We start from the raw sequence: 17,849 nt of genomic DNA on the forward strand, positions 1-17,849 counted from the left end.
ATCTGTGAGAAAAATTAACCTATGTAAAAGAAAAATAATGAAAAGACTTGATTTATTACTTCTCAAAGAGAACTCTCAAATGGCCAATGGACATAGGATAAGATGCTCAATCTTGGTTATTAATCAGAAGAACATAAAATAAAACCAAAGTGGGATATTATTTTTATAACCATTAGATTAGCAAATATTAAACGTTGATTATATCAAATGTTAGCAAGCATGTAGAACAACTAGAACCATCCACATTTTTGGTGGGAGAGAAAAATCAAACCCTTGGAAAACAAGTTAACATTATCCAATAAAGTTGAAAATGTCTATGTAACTTATTTCAGCAGTTCCACACCTAAGTATATGCCCTAGAGAAATTCATACATGTGCTCTTAGAGATTTATACCAGAATAGGCAATAGCAGCAATGTTTATAAGAATAAAAATCTAAGAACAAGGAGTTCATTAATAGGAGAATGGATGCGTTGTGGTGGAATTCTGTCACAGTGAAAATGTATGAATTATAACTACATGCATGAACGTGGATGAATGTTGTGAATATAAAAGTCACAGAGGAATTTCTCCAGGATGGTTTCATTTATAGAAGTCAGAAACAAGCACAGTGTTATATCTAGGAGTATAAATATATGGTAAAAAAAAAAATCAATAACAAAATCTAAGAATGGTAAACACAAGCAGGTTTCAGTGTTGTGATTTCCTATGGGGAAATGAGTATTCAGAGGCGGGGTGGAGGAGATGAGGGGTACATAGGGATTTCAATATACTGGTAATGTTCTGTTTCTCAAGTTTGATGTTGGCTGTAAGGGTTCATTTTATAGGTGTTCTTTATACTTACACATATTTTATGAATATTTGTGTTCAATAGCAGTAACATTTTAATCTCTCATCAGGCTGCAATACACATTATTGAGCTACATGTTATACTCCTAGTGTTTATTACAGTCACCTCATGATAGTATTAAGAAAAATCACAATAAAAGTGGTCAAAAGCAGCTCTGGCCAGTGTGGGTCAGTGGTTAGAACATCAACCAGCGCACCAAAGGGTCTTGGGTTCAGTTCCTGGTCAAGGGCATGTACCTGGTTTGCCAGTTTAATCCCTGCGCTAGTCGGGCTGCATACAGGAAGCAACCAATCGATGTGTCTCTCTCACATCGATGTTTCTCTCTCCCCTCCCTTCTCCCTCCCGTCCACTGTCTCTAAAAATCAATGGAAAAAAGTATCCTCTGGTGAGGATTAATTAAAAAAAAAAAAAAAAGTGGTCAAAAGCTTGTCCGAAGTTTCATACAGCTTGAAAGAACCAGGACTGAATTCATAGCCCATACGGGTTTTCAGTATCCTATGCTTCTTTTTAATTTAAATTTTCAGAGAGAGCTTTTAAATATGAGTTGAGTTGCATGGCTTCTTATATTAGCATTGTAAATCAAGGTTAATTTGATTGGAATCTCTAGCCAGCAAGAGTATTAAAGACAAAAAATATGACCTCTTATTTAACATCTTTTGCATTTTGTTTTATTTTTCTTATTAACTACAATAAGTTGTTTTAGGTGATACACTGTTTTAGAATACCTGAAATATTTTTCTAAAAGTTTAAGTGTAATGGTTATATTTAGCCTAAGATTAGAAGTAAACTTTTTTCATGGACTTAAATATATAGCCTTTTTGCTCTATTGATTGTAATTATCCTTTATCATCTAATATTTATGTTAAACTCATTTATAGAAAACTTTTCATTTTCTAATTAGCTCTTATCTGGAAACTTTCTAAGGGGAATAAAATGCCAAAGAAAGAATTTCATGGCGTAAAAATCTCTTAAAACACTTGGAAAGAGGGCAGAGAAAATGTGATGTGTACACTTTACTCACTTTATTGTTCTCTTTCATTATGAGCACTATAAACAGCAAACCAAGAAATACACAATTTGTAGGCCTATAATTATGAATTACTTAGTTTAATTTTTATTTTGCTATAATCAAATAAGAAAGTAAAAAACCAGATAATGAAAACTGGCTCACAAATGAAAGCTAATTATTTATTCCATAATGTGTGGTCAAATTAGAATTAGCAAGCCTGTGTCTTGTATGTTGAAGAATACAGTAGTTAAAAGATATTTGGAGCTCCCTTAAATGATTGCCATTCTTAGCAAAATTTTGAGTTTTTAAGTCTTTTAATGTCCACCTGCCTATAAAAAACACAAAATAAAGAGCTTTATAAAGATTTGGTGATGGTGGAGAAACTGAATTTTGGTACTTTCCGACCTGCGCGTGCTTGTTTTCAGTGATTTAGTATAAATCTACCTCACCTCTCCCTAAAATTGTCTGCACTAATGTTGCCTCTTTGGAAAGTGCCACAAGTGAACCATGTTCTTAAACTGTATTTTTAGAAAAGAATGTGGGTGGTGTAGGATTCACTTGAGTAGAATTTTAATCAGATCTAGTGTATTCACTTTTATTAAAAGAAAGAATAGTAATTCCTTTTTAGCATGCTGACCATGCTTTATTCTTATAGAGGGCCCCTTTTAATCTGTTCTTCGGTCACATCATTTGTCTTTCACAAACAGTCATGTCACTTTTCTACTCACAAATGTTTGAGAATTCTTTTTTTTTTTTTACTACTCAAAAACGAAAATATTCTTATTATGCCATTCAAGGTCACTTTTAATCTGTCACTGATATCCTGTCCGACCTAATTCATCGTCCCATTCTTCCTCCTCTGCACCTCAGGCACCTACCCCTGCGCATTGTCCTGATTATTCATCATTTCCCGTGCAGTTAATTTTGCACCTTGTTTGCTTCCTTGGATCATTTTTGTGTACCTGGGATATTCTTCTCCCTATTCCTGACACCCTTTCCTTCCAGGGCCTCTGACGGGTAAAGCCCTAGGCAGTCTTTAAAACATGGTTTAGAAGACATCTCTGATACATTTCTTTTCTCCTCACCCTTTTCAATTCCATAGTATTTAATCTGTGACTCCTGGCTCTTGTTGAACTTCTGTCACCTAGTGAGCCCCCGATGGCTGGGATTCAGTCTTATTTAATGAAATGATATCATGGTGGTTAAGAGCACAGATCCTGCAAATGCTCTTTGGACCCCATTTTCCCTCCCACTGCTAGACTATATCTCTTGTTTCCTTTCTCAGAAAACTCCTTCAGAGTGCTGCCAGTTTCTTTCCCATTTTCTCTTGAATTCTAATCAGACTTTACTTCTATCACTCCATCAAACAGCCCTTTTCAGGGGCACTAATGACCCCATGTTGTTGAATCCCATGGTCAGTTCTCAATGCTGAACTTACTTGGCCTGCCGTCAGGATTTCGCACCATTTACCACTCTTTACTGCAAACCTTTTTTCTCTCATACGAGGGAAAGGCTGTCACAAGATACTCATCTTTTTCTCTCTTTTCAGTTTATCTTGTTGATTCTTCTTCTTTCAAACCTCCGATTGTTGGAGTGCTTTTTTTCTATCTATACCTACTACCAAGATGATCTCATCATGTCTCATGGATTTAAATACCATATATGTTGATGAATCCTAAATCCATAGTCCAGTAAATTACAATCTTATTCTTCCCGTTGCTCAGGCCCCAAATCCTGGAGGAATCTTTGACCCGTCTTTGTCACAGTGCTAGGTCCAGTCTTTCAGCGGTTATGTAGTCTCTCCCTCAGAATGTATCTAAAATTCTACTACTTCTCACCGTCCCCAAGGCCACCAACCTGGTTCAAGCCACCATCATCTCTCATCTACATTGTTAACTTCCCATTGAGTCTTGCTTCTGATTTGTCCCCTATAGTGTGTTCTCTGTACAATAGCCATAATGATCCTGTCAAAACTGAGATTTTGCTTACAATATTCCCATGGTTTCTCATGCACTTGGAAGTAAAGCTAATATTTTTACTGTGATCTACAAAACCTTACATTGTGCGGCTCCTTATTATCTCCCTAATTTAATCTCTACTGTTTTCCCCTTTATTTATGTTTGTGCTGATTTTATCACCTTTCCTTTGAAATGCCAGAAGCACTTCTACTTCAAGGCCTTTGCATGTGATGGATCCTCTGTCTGGCATGTGCCTCACTAGATACCACATGGCTGGCTCGCACTCTTCGTTCTTTTACTCAGAATTGTCATGTCTGTGATAGCCACCATCCCCATCACTCCTCTCACGCTTCATGTCTGCCCCCCCGCCCCCGTCATCGCCTTTCAGCCACTCTTTGTACTGATACACCACAGATTTTACTTACTTGTTCCATTGACCGTGCCCCAACTCAAATGAGGGTTTATTTGTTTTATTTTGTTTACTACAAGTGATAGAACCAATAATCTGGCTCCAGAGTATTTTAGAAATGCTTTTCAAAGAGGATAAATCAGATTTTGATTATTCTATGACAGCGTTCCCCAACTGTAGACCTGAAGAGCAGCGACTCTGTAAAAATAGTTTGAGAGAAAAGAATGTCTTAATCAAGTAAATGCTTTATGTAATATACCCTTTTTCAAATTCCCAGTGCCTGGTCATAATTTAAAGACACCACATAATTTGGTGAGAGATGGCAGAGTGTAACAGTTAAGAACATACACCGGAGTTCTACTGCCTAGTTTTAAATCCCAGGCCTCACTGGGTAGTAACACTGTGATCTTGGGTACATTACTTAACATTGTTTTGTTTATTTTCCCATCTTTAAATTGGGGTTAATAATAGTATCTACCTCAAAGGGATGTTGTGAAAAATAAGTTAATATCTATAAAGTGCTTAAAACAATCCCTGGAACATAGTGAGTGATTGCTATTATTATGAAAAGAAATCTATTATACCTTGTTTAAACCAATATTTATTTATTCATATTACCTTTCTTCTTTCAAAACCTTGCACACAATTAATATTTGTAACGCTAAGTGTTTTATGTGGCACACTCTAAGAAACACAGGAATGTCTTAAAAATATTCTAATTTCTTCTAAGATCTCGTTTGTGATTTCTGTGATTATTTTTCTGTCAACTCCAAATGAAATGACAATAACAAAATTAAGTTCTTGTGAATACTTTTATTATCACATATATTGTTGACAGTCAACTATAAAGTACTATGGAAGATTCTTCTGAAATAAGAATATTTTCTAAAATTTAGTATTTTCTGTTTAGTCCCATCATTCTTTAAACCCACCACAGGAACATGGTGCAACGTCCTTTCCCTTGGTGATTGGTCTTTGCTTTCCTTTTACATTTTTATATCATGTCCAATTGACAACGAATGTCCTATTCCAGTAAGTCTTTAAAATGTTTTTGAAAAATTATTCTGAATTGAATTATTACTACGTAAATACTGATACATGCAGACAATATATGGTATAAGTTTTTATTTTAAATTATCAAACATGAGGGATAAAACTTGAATGGAATACATCTCTTTTTGAGATGGACAGGGGAGGCCTTTCGATGCCTTTAGTAAAGGAATTGTTTTGCCTCCTGAGCCCTACCTCATTGCCATGCAAGGTAGTCATGGGCGAGAGGTATGCCTTTCCTTTGTCAGGCTGCAGCAGGGAAGGGCTGTTTGTGAAAGGGGATGTGGACCACAGGCACCTACCCACACAGGTGAGTTTTAGGAATGTGGATATAAGAAAGTATAGGATCTGGAAAGTGATTTCTTTAAAATAATTTCTAACTGTATGCTCTTTGGGAAACCTTTACAGATCTCTCACAGCCCCATGAAGACCACTGTTTTAAGTCACTACAGTTAACCTATTGACATTCCATGACAAGTGGTCACTGCATCTGTACAAGCAGTTAAGTGAAACCTCTTATATAAGCAATAAGTAAAGCCAAAACTTTTTTTTTTTTTTTTTTGTATCTATCTTCTTCAGATAGAGCAGGAGGGAGAGAGAGAGGACGAGGGAGAGAAACATCAATGTGAGAGAGACACATCGACTGGTTGCCACCCGCACAACCCCAACTGGGGCTGGGGACAAACCACAACCGACGTATGTGCTCTTAGTTGGAACTGAACCCAAGACTCTCTGGTCCACGGGCCAACGCTCTAACTGCAGAGCCAAACTGGCTAGGGCAAAGCCAAAACTTAAAATTTCTTTTTTCTTTATTGATTTGAGAGTGAGAGGAAGGAAGAGGGAGAGAGAGAGAGAAACATCAATGAGCGGGAACATCGATTGGCAGCCTCCTGCATGCCCCCCACTGAGGATTTGTCCCACAACTTGAGCATGTGTCCTGACCGGGAATCAAACCAGCAATCTCCTGGTGCATGGGTCGACGCTCAACCACTGAGCCACACCGGCCGGGTGCCATAACTTTTTATATCTTCAGTTATAGGAGTTCTGTTCAGCTAGTCTTCAGATGGGTCTCCAGGTTGATTGTTCTATAATTTAGTTGTAAGTTTGATGTGATTCTGGGAGGAGGCGAGCACAGTGTTTACCTACTCCACCAGCTTGACTGAAACCCTCTCCAATCAAAGACCAAAACTTTTAACAACTCAAAATACTTATTTAAAAAATAAAACGCCGCCCTGGCCGGTTTGGCTCAGCGGTTGGAGCGTCTGCCTGCGGTCCGGAGAGACCCGGGTTTGGTTCCCGCTAAGGGCATGTACCTCGGTTGCAGTTTGTCCCCGGCCCTGGTTGGTCGTGCGGGTGGCAGCCACTCGATGTGTCCCTTTCACGTCGATGTTTCCCTCTCTCTCTCTCTCTTCCTCTCTCTCCCTCCCACTCTATCTGTACAAAAAATGGAAAAATGTCCTCGGGTGAGGATAAAAATAAATAAATAAATAAAAAATAAAATGCCAACACTGTGATATTACCAAAATAAATACCACTGTAGCACTTTCCAGTTTACTATTCTGTTCCACATGCATGATCTCATTTACATCTTCCCATTGCCCTGTGAAGTTGATGTCACCTCTGTTCTACCAGTCTTCTTAGTGAGGATTTTGGGGCTCTGAGAAGTGATTTGTTTACCAAAGGTGGAATTAAGATCTTTCCACTTCCTAGTACAACACCATTTCACAGAGTATTCTTGATTTTAAAAGTTCTTATTGCCGATGAGGCAAAACTTTGGATTGTGTTCTGAATCTTTCTGTTATGCTGCTGCCTTTGTCATATTCAGTGGGCAGTCTTTGTGTTAAGCTCTACCTTCTGTGCCCTGAGGCACTGGTTGGCCTTGCTGATAATCTATCAAATAACCTATGGACTCTGTCATCAAGGAGCTCACTCATAGTAGACAGAAGAGTCGTACATATTAAGAAGGTCACTATTGGACAATACTTGAGAATCAGAATACTACCATTCTCTTTCTCAGGAGAGTACTAAGCAGTGTTTGGAAGCAGTGCAACAGTCTTATCGCAGCAATAGCACCTATTGTTTGGCCTGGTGCCCATGCTTTCTGGTCCAGATAACCAATGGACTCATGTCTAATGAGTAAGAGAATTCAGATAGAAAATTCACGGTGTGCAGGGGTAACATAGAAAGGAATAATATATAGTAAAATTTACCCTTGAAAATTATGTGCTTGGTTTTAGATATACAAGGTGTCCTCCAAAATGTATACACACTTTAATAGCTGATGACTAAATTTTCACTCCTTTTCAGGTTTAACTGATTTGAAATAATGGGTGAAGGCAGGCTAAGCTTTGAGCAAACAAAATTTATCCACTAGACTTTTTTATGGAGATACATAAAAGATAAAAATTTATGGTAAAAAACTAACAGCAGTCGACGAATTGAGGGCAGCTATTGAAAGAGAATGCACACAAATCACCGAACAAAATGGTTCTTGATGCTTGTGATTCTATTGCCTCCCGTTATCAGCTGTGCCTGGGCCAGGACGCTCATCAGTTTGAAAACAAGCGTTGTCCAAAACATTTTTTTCATTTCTGTAGATTCTTTTGCATTTTGAAAATGACCTGTAAGTTAATAAATGCTGACTTTATAATCATTCAAATTGTGTATACATTTTTGGGGACACCCTATATAACCCAGAGCAGTGATTGAAATATGTAAAATGTCCAAGTGCGTATTGATTGCCTGTATATGTATAACTACATATGTAAAATATATTGCAATATTTTTAATGATACTGAATTTGTATACGACTCTGCTCTTTATCCTTTGGCCATGTGATATTTACCATATATAGTAGATAGTTGTATGATATGGGATCAGAGAGAGGTTTTGTTTTGGAGTATTTTGTTTGTTTGCTTGCTTTTTTTCCAACAGAGAAACTTGAGCCTTTTCATGTGATAAAAGACTCAGTGGGTAAAGAGAAGTAGAAAATACATACGAGGAGGCAGAAAGAGATGGCATCCAGAGCCCTGACCTTAGGCTTTTCCTGACAGAAAACAATTATATTAACTCTGTGAATTATTAGCTAATTAATGGATAGAATGACTTCTTTTTTTCTTCACATACCTCAGCAAAAATTAAGACTACATTGAATCTGTCGTGTCGTAATATATAATTATTAGGGTCAGAGTCTAAATCTGTAATGTTATATAATAAGAGAAATGGAACTGACACTAAAAGTGAAAAAATGGGATTACTTCATATTCCAATTGAGATTCAGATTGGCCTTTCTCTTTGTTGTTTGTTTCTTAATTAATAGAATTGCAGTATTTGTCCTTAAATTTATAGACCCTTCTCCTATTCTTGCACCTTCAAAAGAGCAGATTGCATTCTGTATCATAAATTGTCTTTGCAGATATTATTTTTAAGAAGGTAGGTTTGAAGACACCCAGACTTTAGAGATTGGTGCCATGTCCTGTAAAAGTAGCTTTTTTCCTCCAAAAGTTCTAAAAGTCTGATTCATTGTACTTAATTATGTATTGCTGTGGTGACATATAAATTGGCATTCGGTTTTCTGTAAAATATATTTATTTTTAAACCAAAATATAATCATTGGTACTTTCCACTTCTTTCATACCCATGAAGATAAATCAAGCCAGTTTTTTTCATACTTTCTTAGCAATAGCACTCTATTTGCAAATACTGTCCTACAAAGAATCAAATGAATTCAACATATTTTTAAAAAGGACTTAGTTCTTATACAATTATACTTTCATATTTTATGGAAAATTGTAACCTTTTAAAGTACCTTTTTGGAGTCCTTAAGGAGCATAGTTTTAGAACAATTGTTGAAAAATAAATATAAAAACAAATTGTTTTAATTTTATGTGTTGGTCTAGTGTTAATATTTATTCATTTATCTTCTTAATATTGCTGTTCACAATACTGCTGGAAACAGACATTTTGAAATGCAGTTCCTCCCCTAAGAAGCAGCGAAAGCACTCCCTACTTTGTACTCTCCTCTGCTCACCATCATTACTTCCCATGTTGATTATAGCACTTGTTCACCTTCTTCCTTTATAAACTGTGAAAGATTTCTTATGAACTGTGGATGATTCAACTCCTAGCACAGTAACAGAAAATAACCACCAGTCATTGAGTGCCATTTGAAAAGAAGACAAATACTTCTGACTGGCCCTAACTGCTGATAAGTTTAAGCAATACGTCTAGCAAAAAGTGATGTGGGAAGAAAAAACATCCTCCTACTACATATCCATCTCTCATGTAGCTAATTTTTTCTAATTATTAGAATGATTTAACATCACATAGGTGCACTAAAGCACTAAACTCCTTGTCCTTGAGTAGAGCAAGAGGGACTGCATAGCTTTTCCATGAAATTATATACACCTACCTTCTCATAGGATATCATGGAATCTCCCTATTTCTGTTGGTCTGTAATATAGAGGTGACATTCTTCATCTTCAATTTAACAATATTGAGTATGAATCCTGTAGGAGTACTGTGCTGGAGGTAATATTGAATAGTAGTTAATATCCCAGATTCTAAAGCCAACCCTCCTGGATTCACCCTTTGGGCAGTTTACTTAACCACTCTGTGCTGTAGTTTCACCATCTTTAAAATGTGGATAATAACTTGACCTACCACATGGGCTTGTTTAGGGATTAAATGAATAAATGCAACAAAGAGACCCTGACATAGTAAACATAAAATAAATATTAGCTATTATTTGATTTGTTTTCATTGCACTTTTCCTTATATATTTGTTCAGTGGTTCTCTATATATTTAAATTACACTCGTTTGTTTGTATAGTTAAGCTTGCCTATACTTTTGTCTTCACGTACTTCAGCAAAAATTAAGGCTACAGTGAAAATGTCCTTGATTAATAGATCTACTTGCAGCGGTAATGTCAGAGTCTAACTAGATGTTCTTGTTTCTGTAAAACATTTTAAAAGCCTTTTAAGATGACAAGCTGGATGTTAATATTAAATGACATCTTTTTCTGGCCACATAGTTAACCAATTCAATATTCTGTGATATATATGATGTACATACCTATTATATGATATCTGTTATACATTAAAAAACGTAAGTGTGTGTAGGATCTGAGAATTACATAAAAATATATAAAATATATAATTTTTGCTTTCTGGAACCCTATACCTATTTAAGTGACTATTATTTCACACCAGTTTTTTAAGCAGAGAAGTAGTAAATAAAAATGGTCCTCTAAGAAATAGCATGGCAGCCCTGGCTGGTTTGGCTCAGCGGTTAGAGTGTTATCCCACAGACCAAAGAATCGTGGGTTTTATTCTGGTCAAGGGCATGTACCTCGGTTGCATTTTGGTCCCCCTCCCTGGTTGGGGTCCTGCAGAGGCAACCAATTGATGTCTCTCTCTCATATCAATGTTTCTTTCTATCTCTCTTCCTCCCACTCTATCTGAAAAGCAGTTGAAAAGTATCCTCCGGTGAGGATTTAAAAAGAAAGAAAGGAAGAAAATAGCAGGCCACATAGGCAGGAATGAAGGGGACAGACTTCAGTCTTAATTAGAAAGTAACTGTAATGATTAGGACATGAGGTAATAATAAGTGGAATTGAGGTGGCTGTCTAGAATCGGAGCTGAAGTAATATACTGAAGGTATATTTCAATGGAAGAATTATTAGAGCTTAGGGTTTAATTAATCATAGAGATTAATGTTTATATTGCCATGTATAAATGAGCATTTATTCATTGTTTTTGATATTTGGATATAGAGAATTTTTTTATTTCCTTGATTTCTACCTAAATTGCAACCAAAATTGGAAATGTAATAGTCTAGCATTGCATTAACTTAAAACTACCTCATGATATTTTGTTTAAACGATAATGAAAATCTTCAGGGCATAATTGTGATCAGGGCAGACCCAACTCAGTGTTCTGGTGCTTGATCAATGGCTGTCATGGAGGAAGATTTCCTTGCATAGCTGTTGCATTATCACCACTGTTAGCAGATGCTGCCATAAAATGCACACTGTAATGCTTAGCCTGTAAAATTAAAACGTTTTTTTGTAGCGCAATGGAAACTTTTGAAAGGCCCATAGTTGCCTTTAAAATAAAGCCTTTTTAATACTATAAATTTACAACATCTTTCTCATAGTGTTGTCTTCATAATACTGTCTCTCACTGCTGGATGTTGAAGGAATTCTCAAAAGTGAATCTCAAACACTTTATAATATGTACATTTAAAATGCTCACAAAAATATTATTACATTTTTGTCATATCTGGATCTTGGGCCATATACACAGAAGATATTTAAAAATATTATGTGATTCAATTTTGTTTTACAGTGATCGGCATGTTGGTAAAATTTATTCCAAATCCTCCTCCTTTCTGGATTATGTCAGGAAGTCTCTAAAGAAGCTTGGATTAGATGAGTCCAAGGTCAGTATATGAATACTCATTGTTTTTATAAAAACGGGAGAATTTCTATTAAGTAATGAAATGAGATAATACAAAATTATTTGCCTTCTACTTTTATTTGTGAAAACATTCTAAATTATATTGAATCCAAACTTCCATTACCTTTATTTCAGTTGACATTTTCCGTCACTGGACAGTTTGCTGTCCTACACCTCCAGAGATTCTCCTTTTAGGTTTGTTCAAGGAAAAACATGCCAATTCTCAAATCAAAATACAGTTCATAAGCAAAATAACAGAACAAATGGGAATTGTAAGTAAATCCAGAGACAATGGTTTTAATTTTGAACTGCTTATATTTAAAGATTATATAACTAATTACAATAAAAAATCTTAAATTCAAAAAGCCTTTGAATGGGAGAATCCTGGAAAGTGGTAACATCATTAGTCTAAGCTAGTAATTGAGAACTTATCGTTGAAGACAAAGAGGTAAACCAATGGACTAGCAGTAATAAATGTTCTAACACTGAGAAAAAAATAAATTCTCAACATGATTTAAATGAGTTATCTAAAATATTAAATTTAGCTTGGATCACTCTGGTATTTTGATTGATTATAAGTTGAAATAAAGAATCAAATATGGTTAAAGGAATGAACTGTATTTCTTGAAAGAGAAAAGTTACACAGATACTGTTATTTCAAAGCTAAAGGCTATTATTAGTTATTATACCAGTTATGCATTTACTCCCCAGTTGCTTTATTGCTTAAAGCAAGCAGACCGACTGGTACCAATCAGTTTCTTCCCCCTATAAATTTACTATTTAAAGAAGCATTTTTAACTTATAGCTATCAGGAGGCTCAGAGTTCAATTTATGTTTGATTTCATCAACTGTCCTTAGATGGGTTATTTTGGTATCATGTTCTTTTCCCTTGAATCATGTACCCTTGAAATTTTTTCCTTTCTTTTATGGCCCTACTTTTTGTACTTCATATTATAAACCATCTCAAATTATTCTTGAAAATAAGCATTATAAATAATAATAAAGTTTTCTTTAACTTTTGATTATACAGATTTGGAGCAATTAAATTTGGGGATAAAACAAGAATTAACAATTAAACTTCTTTGAAATTGTGATCAAAAACAATATGTCGAAGTTATATTCAAAGACCAAGTCTGATAACATTTTAATGCCAAACTCACAGAAGATAAAAGGATATTTCTATTAAGCAATAGAACATTCTTATGTAATAGAAGTCTAATTGTATATAAGAATAGCCACATTGCCTATAAAAGTCATCTTTATTCTATTCTCCCAGCTAACCACAGAGACGCATTAGGTATAGAAATATCTTCCTTGCAACCAGTAGCTCTAGGAAGTAGTAGAATATATAATCATTGAAAGAATAGGAAAACCCATTTTACATTTTATTTATCTTTTATTTAAGAAAGAAAAATAAGAGCTGCTTAATTATGTTAATAATGCTGTTAATATGGGAAAATATTAATTTCAAAATAACATTATTTTAGTTTATTAGAATGATTGGTCTATAATATCTGAAAATGACTTATTTTAATTCAAATGAAAATATATGTAATAATTACGCTGTATTCAGTAATTAATTTAGAATGAATATTAGCTTAACTTTATATGTAGATTGTGCTATTCACTGGTATCAAGTTCACATTTTATTTCTATTAGTAATTGAACAGGTATACATTAGAAAATATGGAAAGAACTTTATGCATTATATTTTTCTGTTTCAGAAAACCTGTATCTTATTGCCCCTAATTTCAAATTTAGGGAGATCAGTTACACATAATTACATCATTTCTAGAAGTAAGAGTCACCTTTGCCTGTATATTCCAAAGATTCTCATTGATACTAATCTTTTGAGTGATCACATGGATAACTTCCTCTGTCAACCAACCTAAGACTATCAGGCCCACCTCAGCCTCATTGCCACTCCCTAGCCAGGATCAGCCAATGCACCTTATCTCCACATTCACCTGCCTTAGTTCCTGAGCCAATCATGACCTAGCCAAAGATGTATCAACATCCTTAATCCCCCCATCTAATGGTCAGAACTAGGTCGATTGCTAACTCATCTTCTGATCACATAGAATATGAGAGGGTTCTCTGGACAACTGTGTATATTGTCCATTCAACCCATTTTATATTAAGTTGAAGTACTGTCCACCTTTGCTTATCTGGACCTCCTTATATAGAGCTATAAAAAGACAATTTTAATTAATACACACAGGAGAAGAGTCAAGTTTCCCGCAGAAAATAATTCTAAATAATTTATTTAAATATTCCACCCTCAAGGAGACAGAACATAACCCCCCACTCCTTAAGTATGGGCTGCACATAGTGAATTTCTTCCAAAGCATATGGTGCAGAAAGGGGAAAAAGAGGAACTTTACAGTAAAGAAATGTGACAAATGTTATCTCAGCCAGGTAATCAAGGTCCACATCAACAAGGATAGGTCATATAGATAGTGTGTGCCTTTGATATGATGTAGGAAGGTGGCATTTCTGTGGCCTTTCTCTCAAAAACATAGCCCCAGTCTAATTATGAACAAAATATCTGACCAATCCCAGTGAAGGCACATTCTGCAAAAAGCCTGACAATGCTCCTCAAAACTGCAGGTCATCAAAGTCAAGGCAAGTCTGAGAAACTGTCACAACCAATAGAACTAAATGCAATGTGGTGTCCTGGATGGGCTCCAGGAACACACAAAGGACATTAGGTAAAACCTAAGGAAATCTGGATAAAATACGAATGTTAGCTCACAATAATGCATCAATATTGGTTCATTAATTATAACAGAATATAGGGGTAGTGGATATATGGAAACTTATCTTCACAATTTCTGTAAATCTAAAACTGTTTAAAAAACAACATGAGAAAGACTAGTTTTTTTTTTAACTTTTGCTTTGTATCAGACATTGTGCCAAAAAGCTTTGTTTATGTTAGTTCACTGAATACTAAGGATGACCTTATGAAAGAGGCAGTTACCCTCATTCCATAGGTGAGGAAATTGAGACTTAGGGTAAATGGATTTCTTAAGGCAAAAATCTGGGAAACTGGGGAGGAAGGATTCCAATCCTGATTGTCTAACTCTAGACCCCATGCTCCTTTTTGTCATTTTTATATAATATACTAGCAGACATTGAGCACAAGAAGAATGTTTAGCATTTTTCCAAAACTAGGAGTCACCAGATAAATAAGCCTATGAGGAAGAATAAAGAGAAAATGTGTGCTTACCAACAGACAAAATAAATGCACGTCCACACTATATTGAAGAATTTAGAGTTGAAGTAAAAGCAGAAGAATTTAAGGAATGTTGAATCTTATTAAAGTGTTAAAGAAGAGATGCTTATATCCAGAACTTTAACTCTTAAAACGTAATGCAGACAGGGTGAAATTGGTCAAGCGTTTGAAATGTATTGAATAATAGCACATATACTCTTTAACACATAGGCTATATTGAAGGTAAAATAAGTGTCCAAAAAATATAAGAACTGGGGGGGGGGGGGGTCCTAAAATACCTGAACATGGCTGCTCATTTACTGTATCACCCCAGTTTTTCTTGAGGACTAGGTATTTCTCTGAACCCAGACCACAGCCCCCTGAGCTAGGGCCCTATTATACAGCTTAACTCATATTAATCCCTTTTTCTGGAGCCTAGGGGATGGGCAGCAAGGAGCAGTAGATTTCATTACCAATACTCCCAATATCATTCAATGTGCACTTTAACTTATGTTTCCTTGTAGTATGCTTTTACCTAAGTACAATCTATATCAGGCAGTACCTCAGTTATGATGCCTTTCTTTATCTCTAGGGTGTTGGCCCTACCTAGGCTCTCATTGGCTTTAACACTCAATAATATCATCTGCAAAATGAAACCATGAATATATGTAAGGCCCTGGCCAGGTAGTTCAGTTGGTTAGAGCATCATCCCAATACACCAAGGTTGACGGTGTGATCTCCAGTCAGGGCACATACATGAATCAACCAAAAGATGCATAAATAAATGGAACAACAAATCTCTCTCTCTCTAATAAAAAAATTTTAAAACTAAATAAATAAATATATGTATGTTATAGATCGATGTTAGAATTAAATGAGATAGCATCTTTATTTTTAAATTTTCATATAATCTCTGTGATCTGATCAGTCTGATAGTTGAGCATTTGATTGAAAAAGTTGATTGAAGCATGAAATCATACGTATGCATTGAATGTTTTACTTAAAAACGTTAATGTACTTTTACTCATGAATTTTGGTGTAAGATGAAGGCCATTTGTTTTGCTTTTTGAACACAGATTTGCATATAGTTTCACTATTTGAAGTTTTACCTTAACTTTTTTTGCATCAAATGTATCTATAATGTACAATCTATATGATCCAGCTTTGTTTCACTTAAAGTGAAGCAACAGATTTCCATTTTTTAGAGAGTTATGGTGATGTTCTCACTTTCTCTCTTCAGAATCCACAAAAGCAACAAATAGAATAAGAAACAGAAACACAACTGTTTTTGACAAAACCAGCGTGTTAAATCTCAAACCATGTGTATTGAGAAGTACAGTGAAGGTAAAGATGCCTACAGACCATGCCTAGGGTGACAGATAACAAAACAAACAGAATGTAGTTCTGTGAAGGTGTATATCCTGAGCAGCAAAATCAACAATTCCTAGTTTAGGGGGGGTGCTTCCAGTTTGGCATCAGTGAAAAACAGAATGTTGGAGAACCCAAGGAATCACATCGAAAAATCATGTTTGTAGGAAGCAGTATGCTGATGAGGCAGGATCGAAAAAAATATTGTGTTCTGAGTTGTCCCGAAACTCCTGATCTCAGATGACCAGAGAGGAGGAAAAACTAAAGACTAACTTAAAACACACACACACACAGTTTTGTGAGATGAGAATTTTTTTCACGTTTGAAGTGTAGGCCTGGATCCAATCCAATATACTCTACTGCAGAAACTTGATCCAGGGAGTACTCATTTGTTTCAAAGATGGGCAGACTTTAAAAAGGATCAGGGAGGGTGGCACACTCAGTTTGGGTTCTGTACCAAGGGGAGATCTTTATCAGAGGGCTACACTAGAAATTGGATGAGACAAGGCCTTACTTTTCACTGTTCCTCTCTTGTACTTTATAAGTTCAAAAGAAATTTAGTGCAATAAGAAAAGAAATTGGGGCTTTGAGAAAATAATAAATTTATTTATCCATTTGCAAAGAAATCTAAGTACAAACCCTTTCAGATTTTTTACTCCTTTTGTCCGGTCTTACATTTGTTTTGACCACATGTAACTTGACAACAACAGTTTCTTCTGGTGACTTGCTTTTATCAAGCCTTTCACAGAGGCGCTGAACTTACAGAAACTGTTTCTTTTGCATTCATAATTCATCGGTTATGTAATATTTATATTATTTTACTACAATAACATAACTAGCATAAAAGTTTAATAACAAATACTGTTGACTCAGTATTGTTGGGAACAACAACATGTAGGTGATCTAGAAAATGGCCTGTTAACCACAAGAGTTCACTGTACTATGGGTATCATGTGTTTTAGAGAGAAAAAAATCAGAAAATAATGCTTGTTAGTGGATTTATTTAGTTGATGTTAGAGGGAATTACCTTAAATACGACTCTGTGTCATAATTGTGTTCCTATTTTCTGAATCATTTTCTCTAAGATATATAGTTTTAGATACATTGTTTTGAATCTTAATTTTATTCAAAAAATGTTTATCTAGCTCTTACTATGTGCCCCTAGCACAGAAACAAGAGAAAGCAAATATTTTGTCACTACCGGTTGAAACTTTATTTGTGATATGCTGAATAACCTATATTGGTACAACAGATTAAGTAAAAAGAATTTAGATTTATATTGACTTGCTTCATGAATATTTGTAGAGCTCTTCAGACACCTAGCTTGTTTTACATGTATTATGTTTATTTTACTTTAGGGTGTGTTTGATACGAAAAAATGTTAATAATTGTAAAATGTATGGTTAATTTTGTTGTTTTATCTTGAAGCTGCCAGAAAAAATTATAATGGACTACTATGAGAAGTATAAGCCTAGAATGAACGAGCTGGAAGCTTTTAATATGGTAAATCTCAGAATTAAGCATATTAAATTA

The 17,849-nt window shown here is 35.3% G+C and overlaps 1 protein-coding gene across 1 annotated transcript in view; it reads left to right on the forward strand.

Moving 5' to 3' along the window:
- Nucleotides 1–17,849, forward strand: part of LOC118624655 (methyltransferase-like protein 25) — an 80,825-nt gene that overhangs the window by 60,526 nt on the left and 2,450 nt on the right. Inside the window, exons 9-10 of the mRNA XM_036253068.1 lie at nucleotides 11,624–11,717; nucleotides 17,745–17,819. Coding sequence (XP_036108961.1) covers nucleotides 11,624–11,717; nucleotides 17,745–17,819 — 169 coding nt within the window. The remainder of the gene's footprint in view (nucleotides 1–11,623; nucleotides 11,718–17,744; nucleotides 17,820–17,849) is intronic.

The sequence above is a fragment of the Molossus molossus genome, unplaced genomic scaffold (assembly GCF_014108415.1).
Source record: "Molossus molossus isolate mMolMol1 unplaced genomic scaffold, mMolMol1.p scaffold_m16_p_10, whole genome shotgun sequence".
NCBI lineage: Eukaryota > Metazoa > Chordata > Mammalia > Chiroptera > Molossidae > Molossus > Molossus molossus.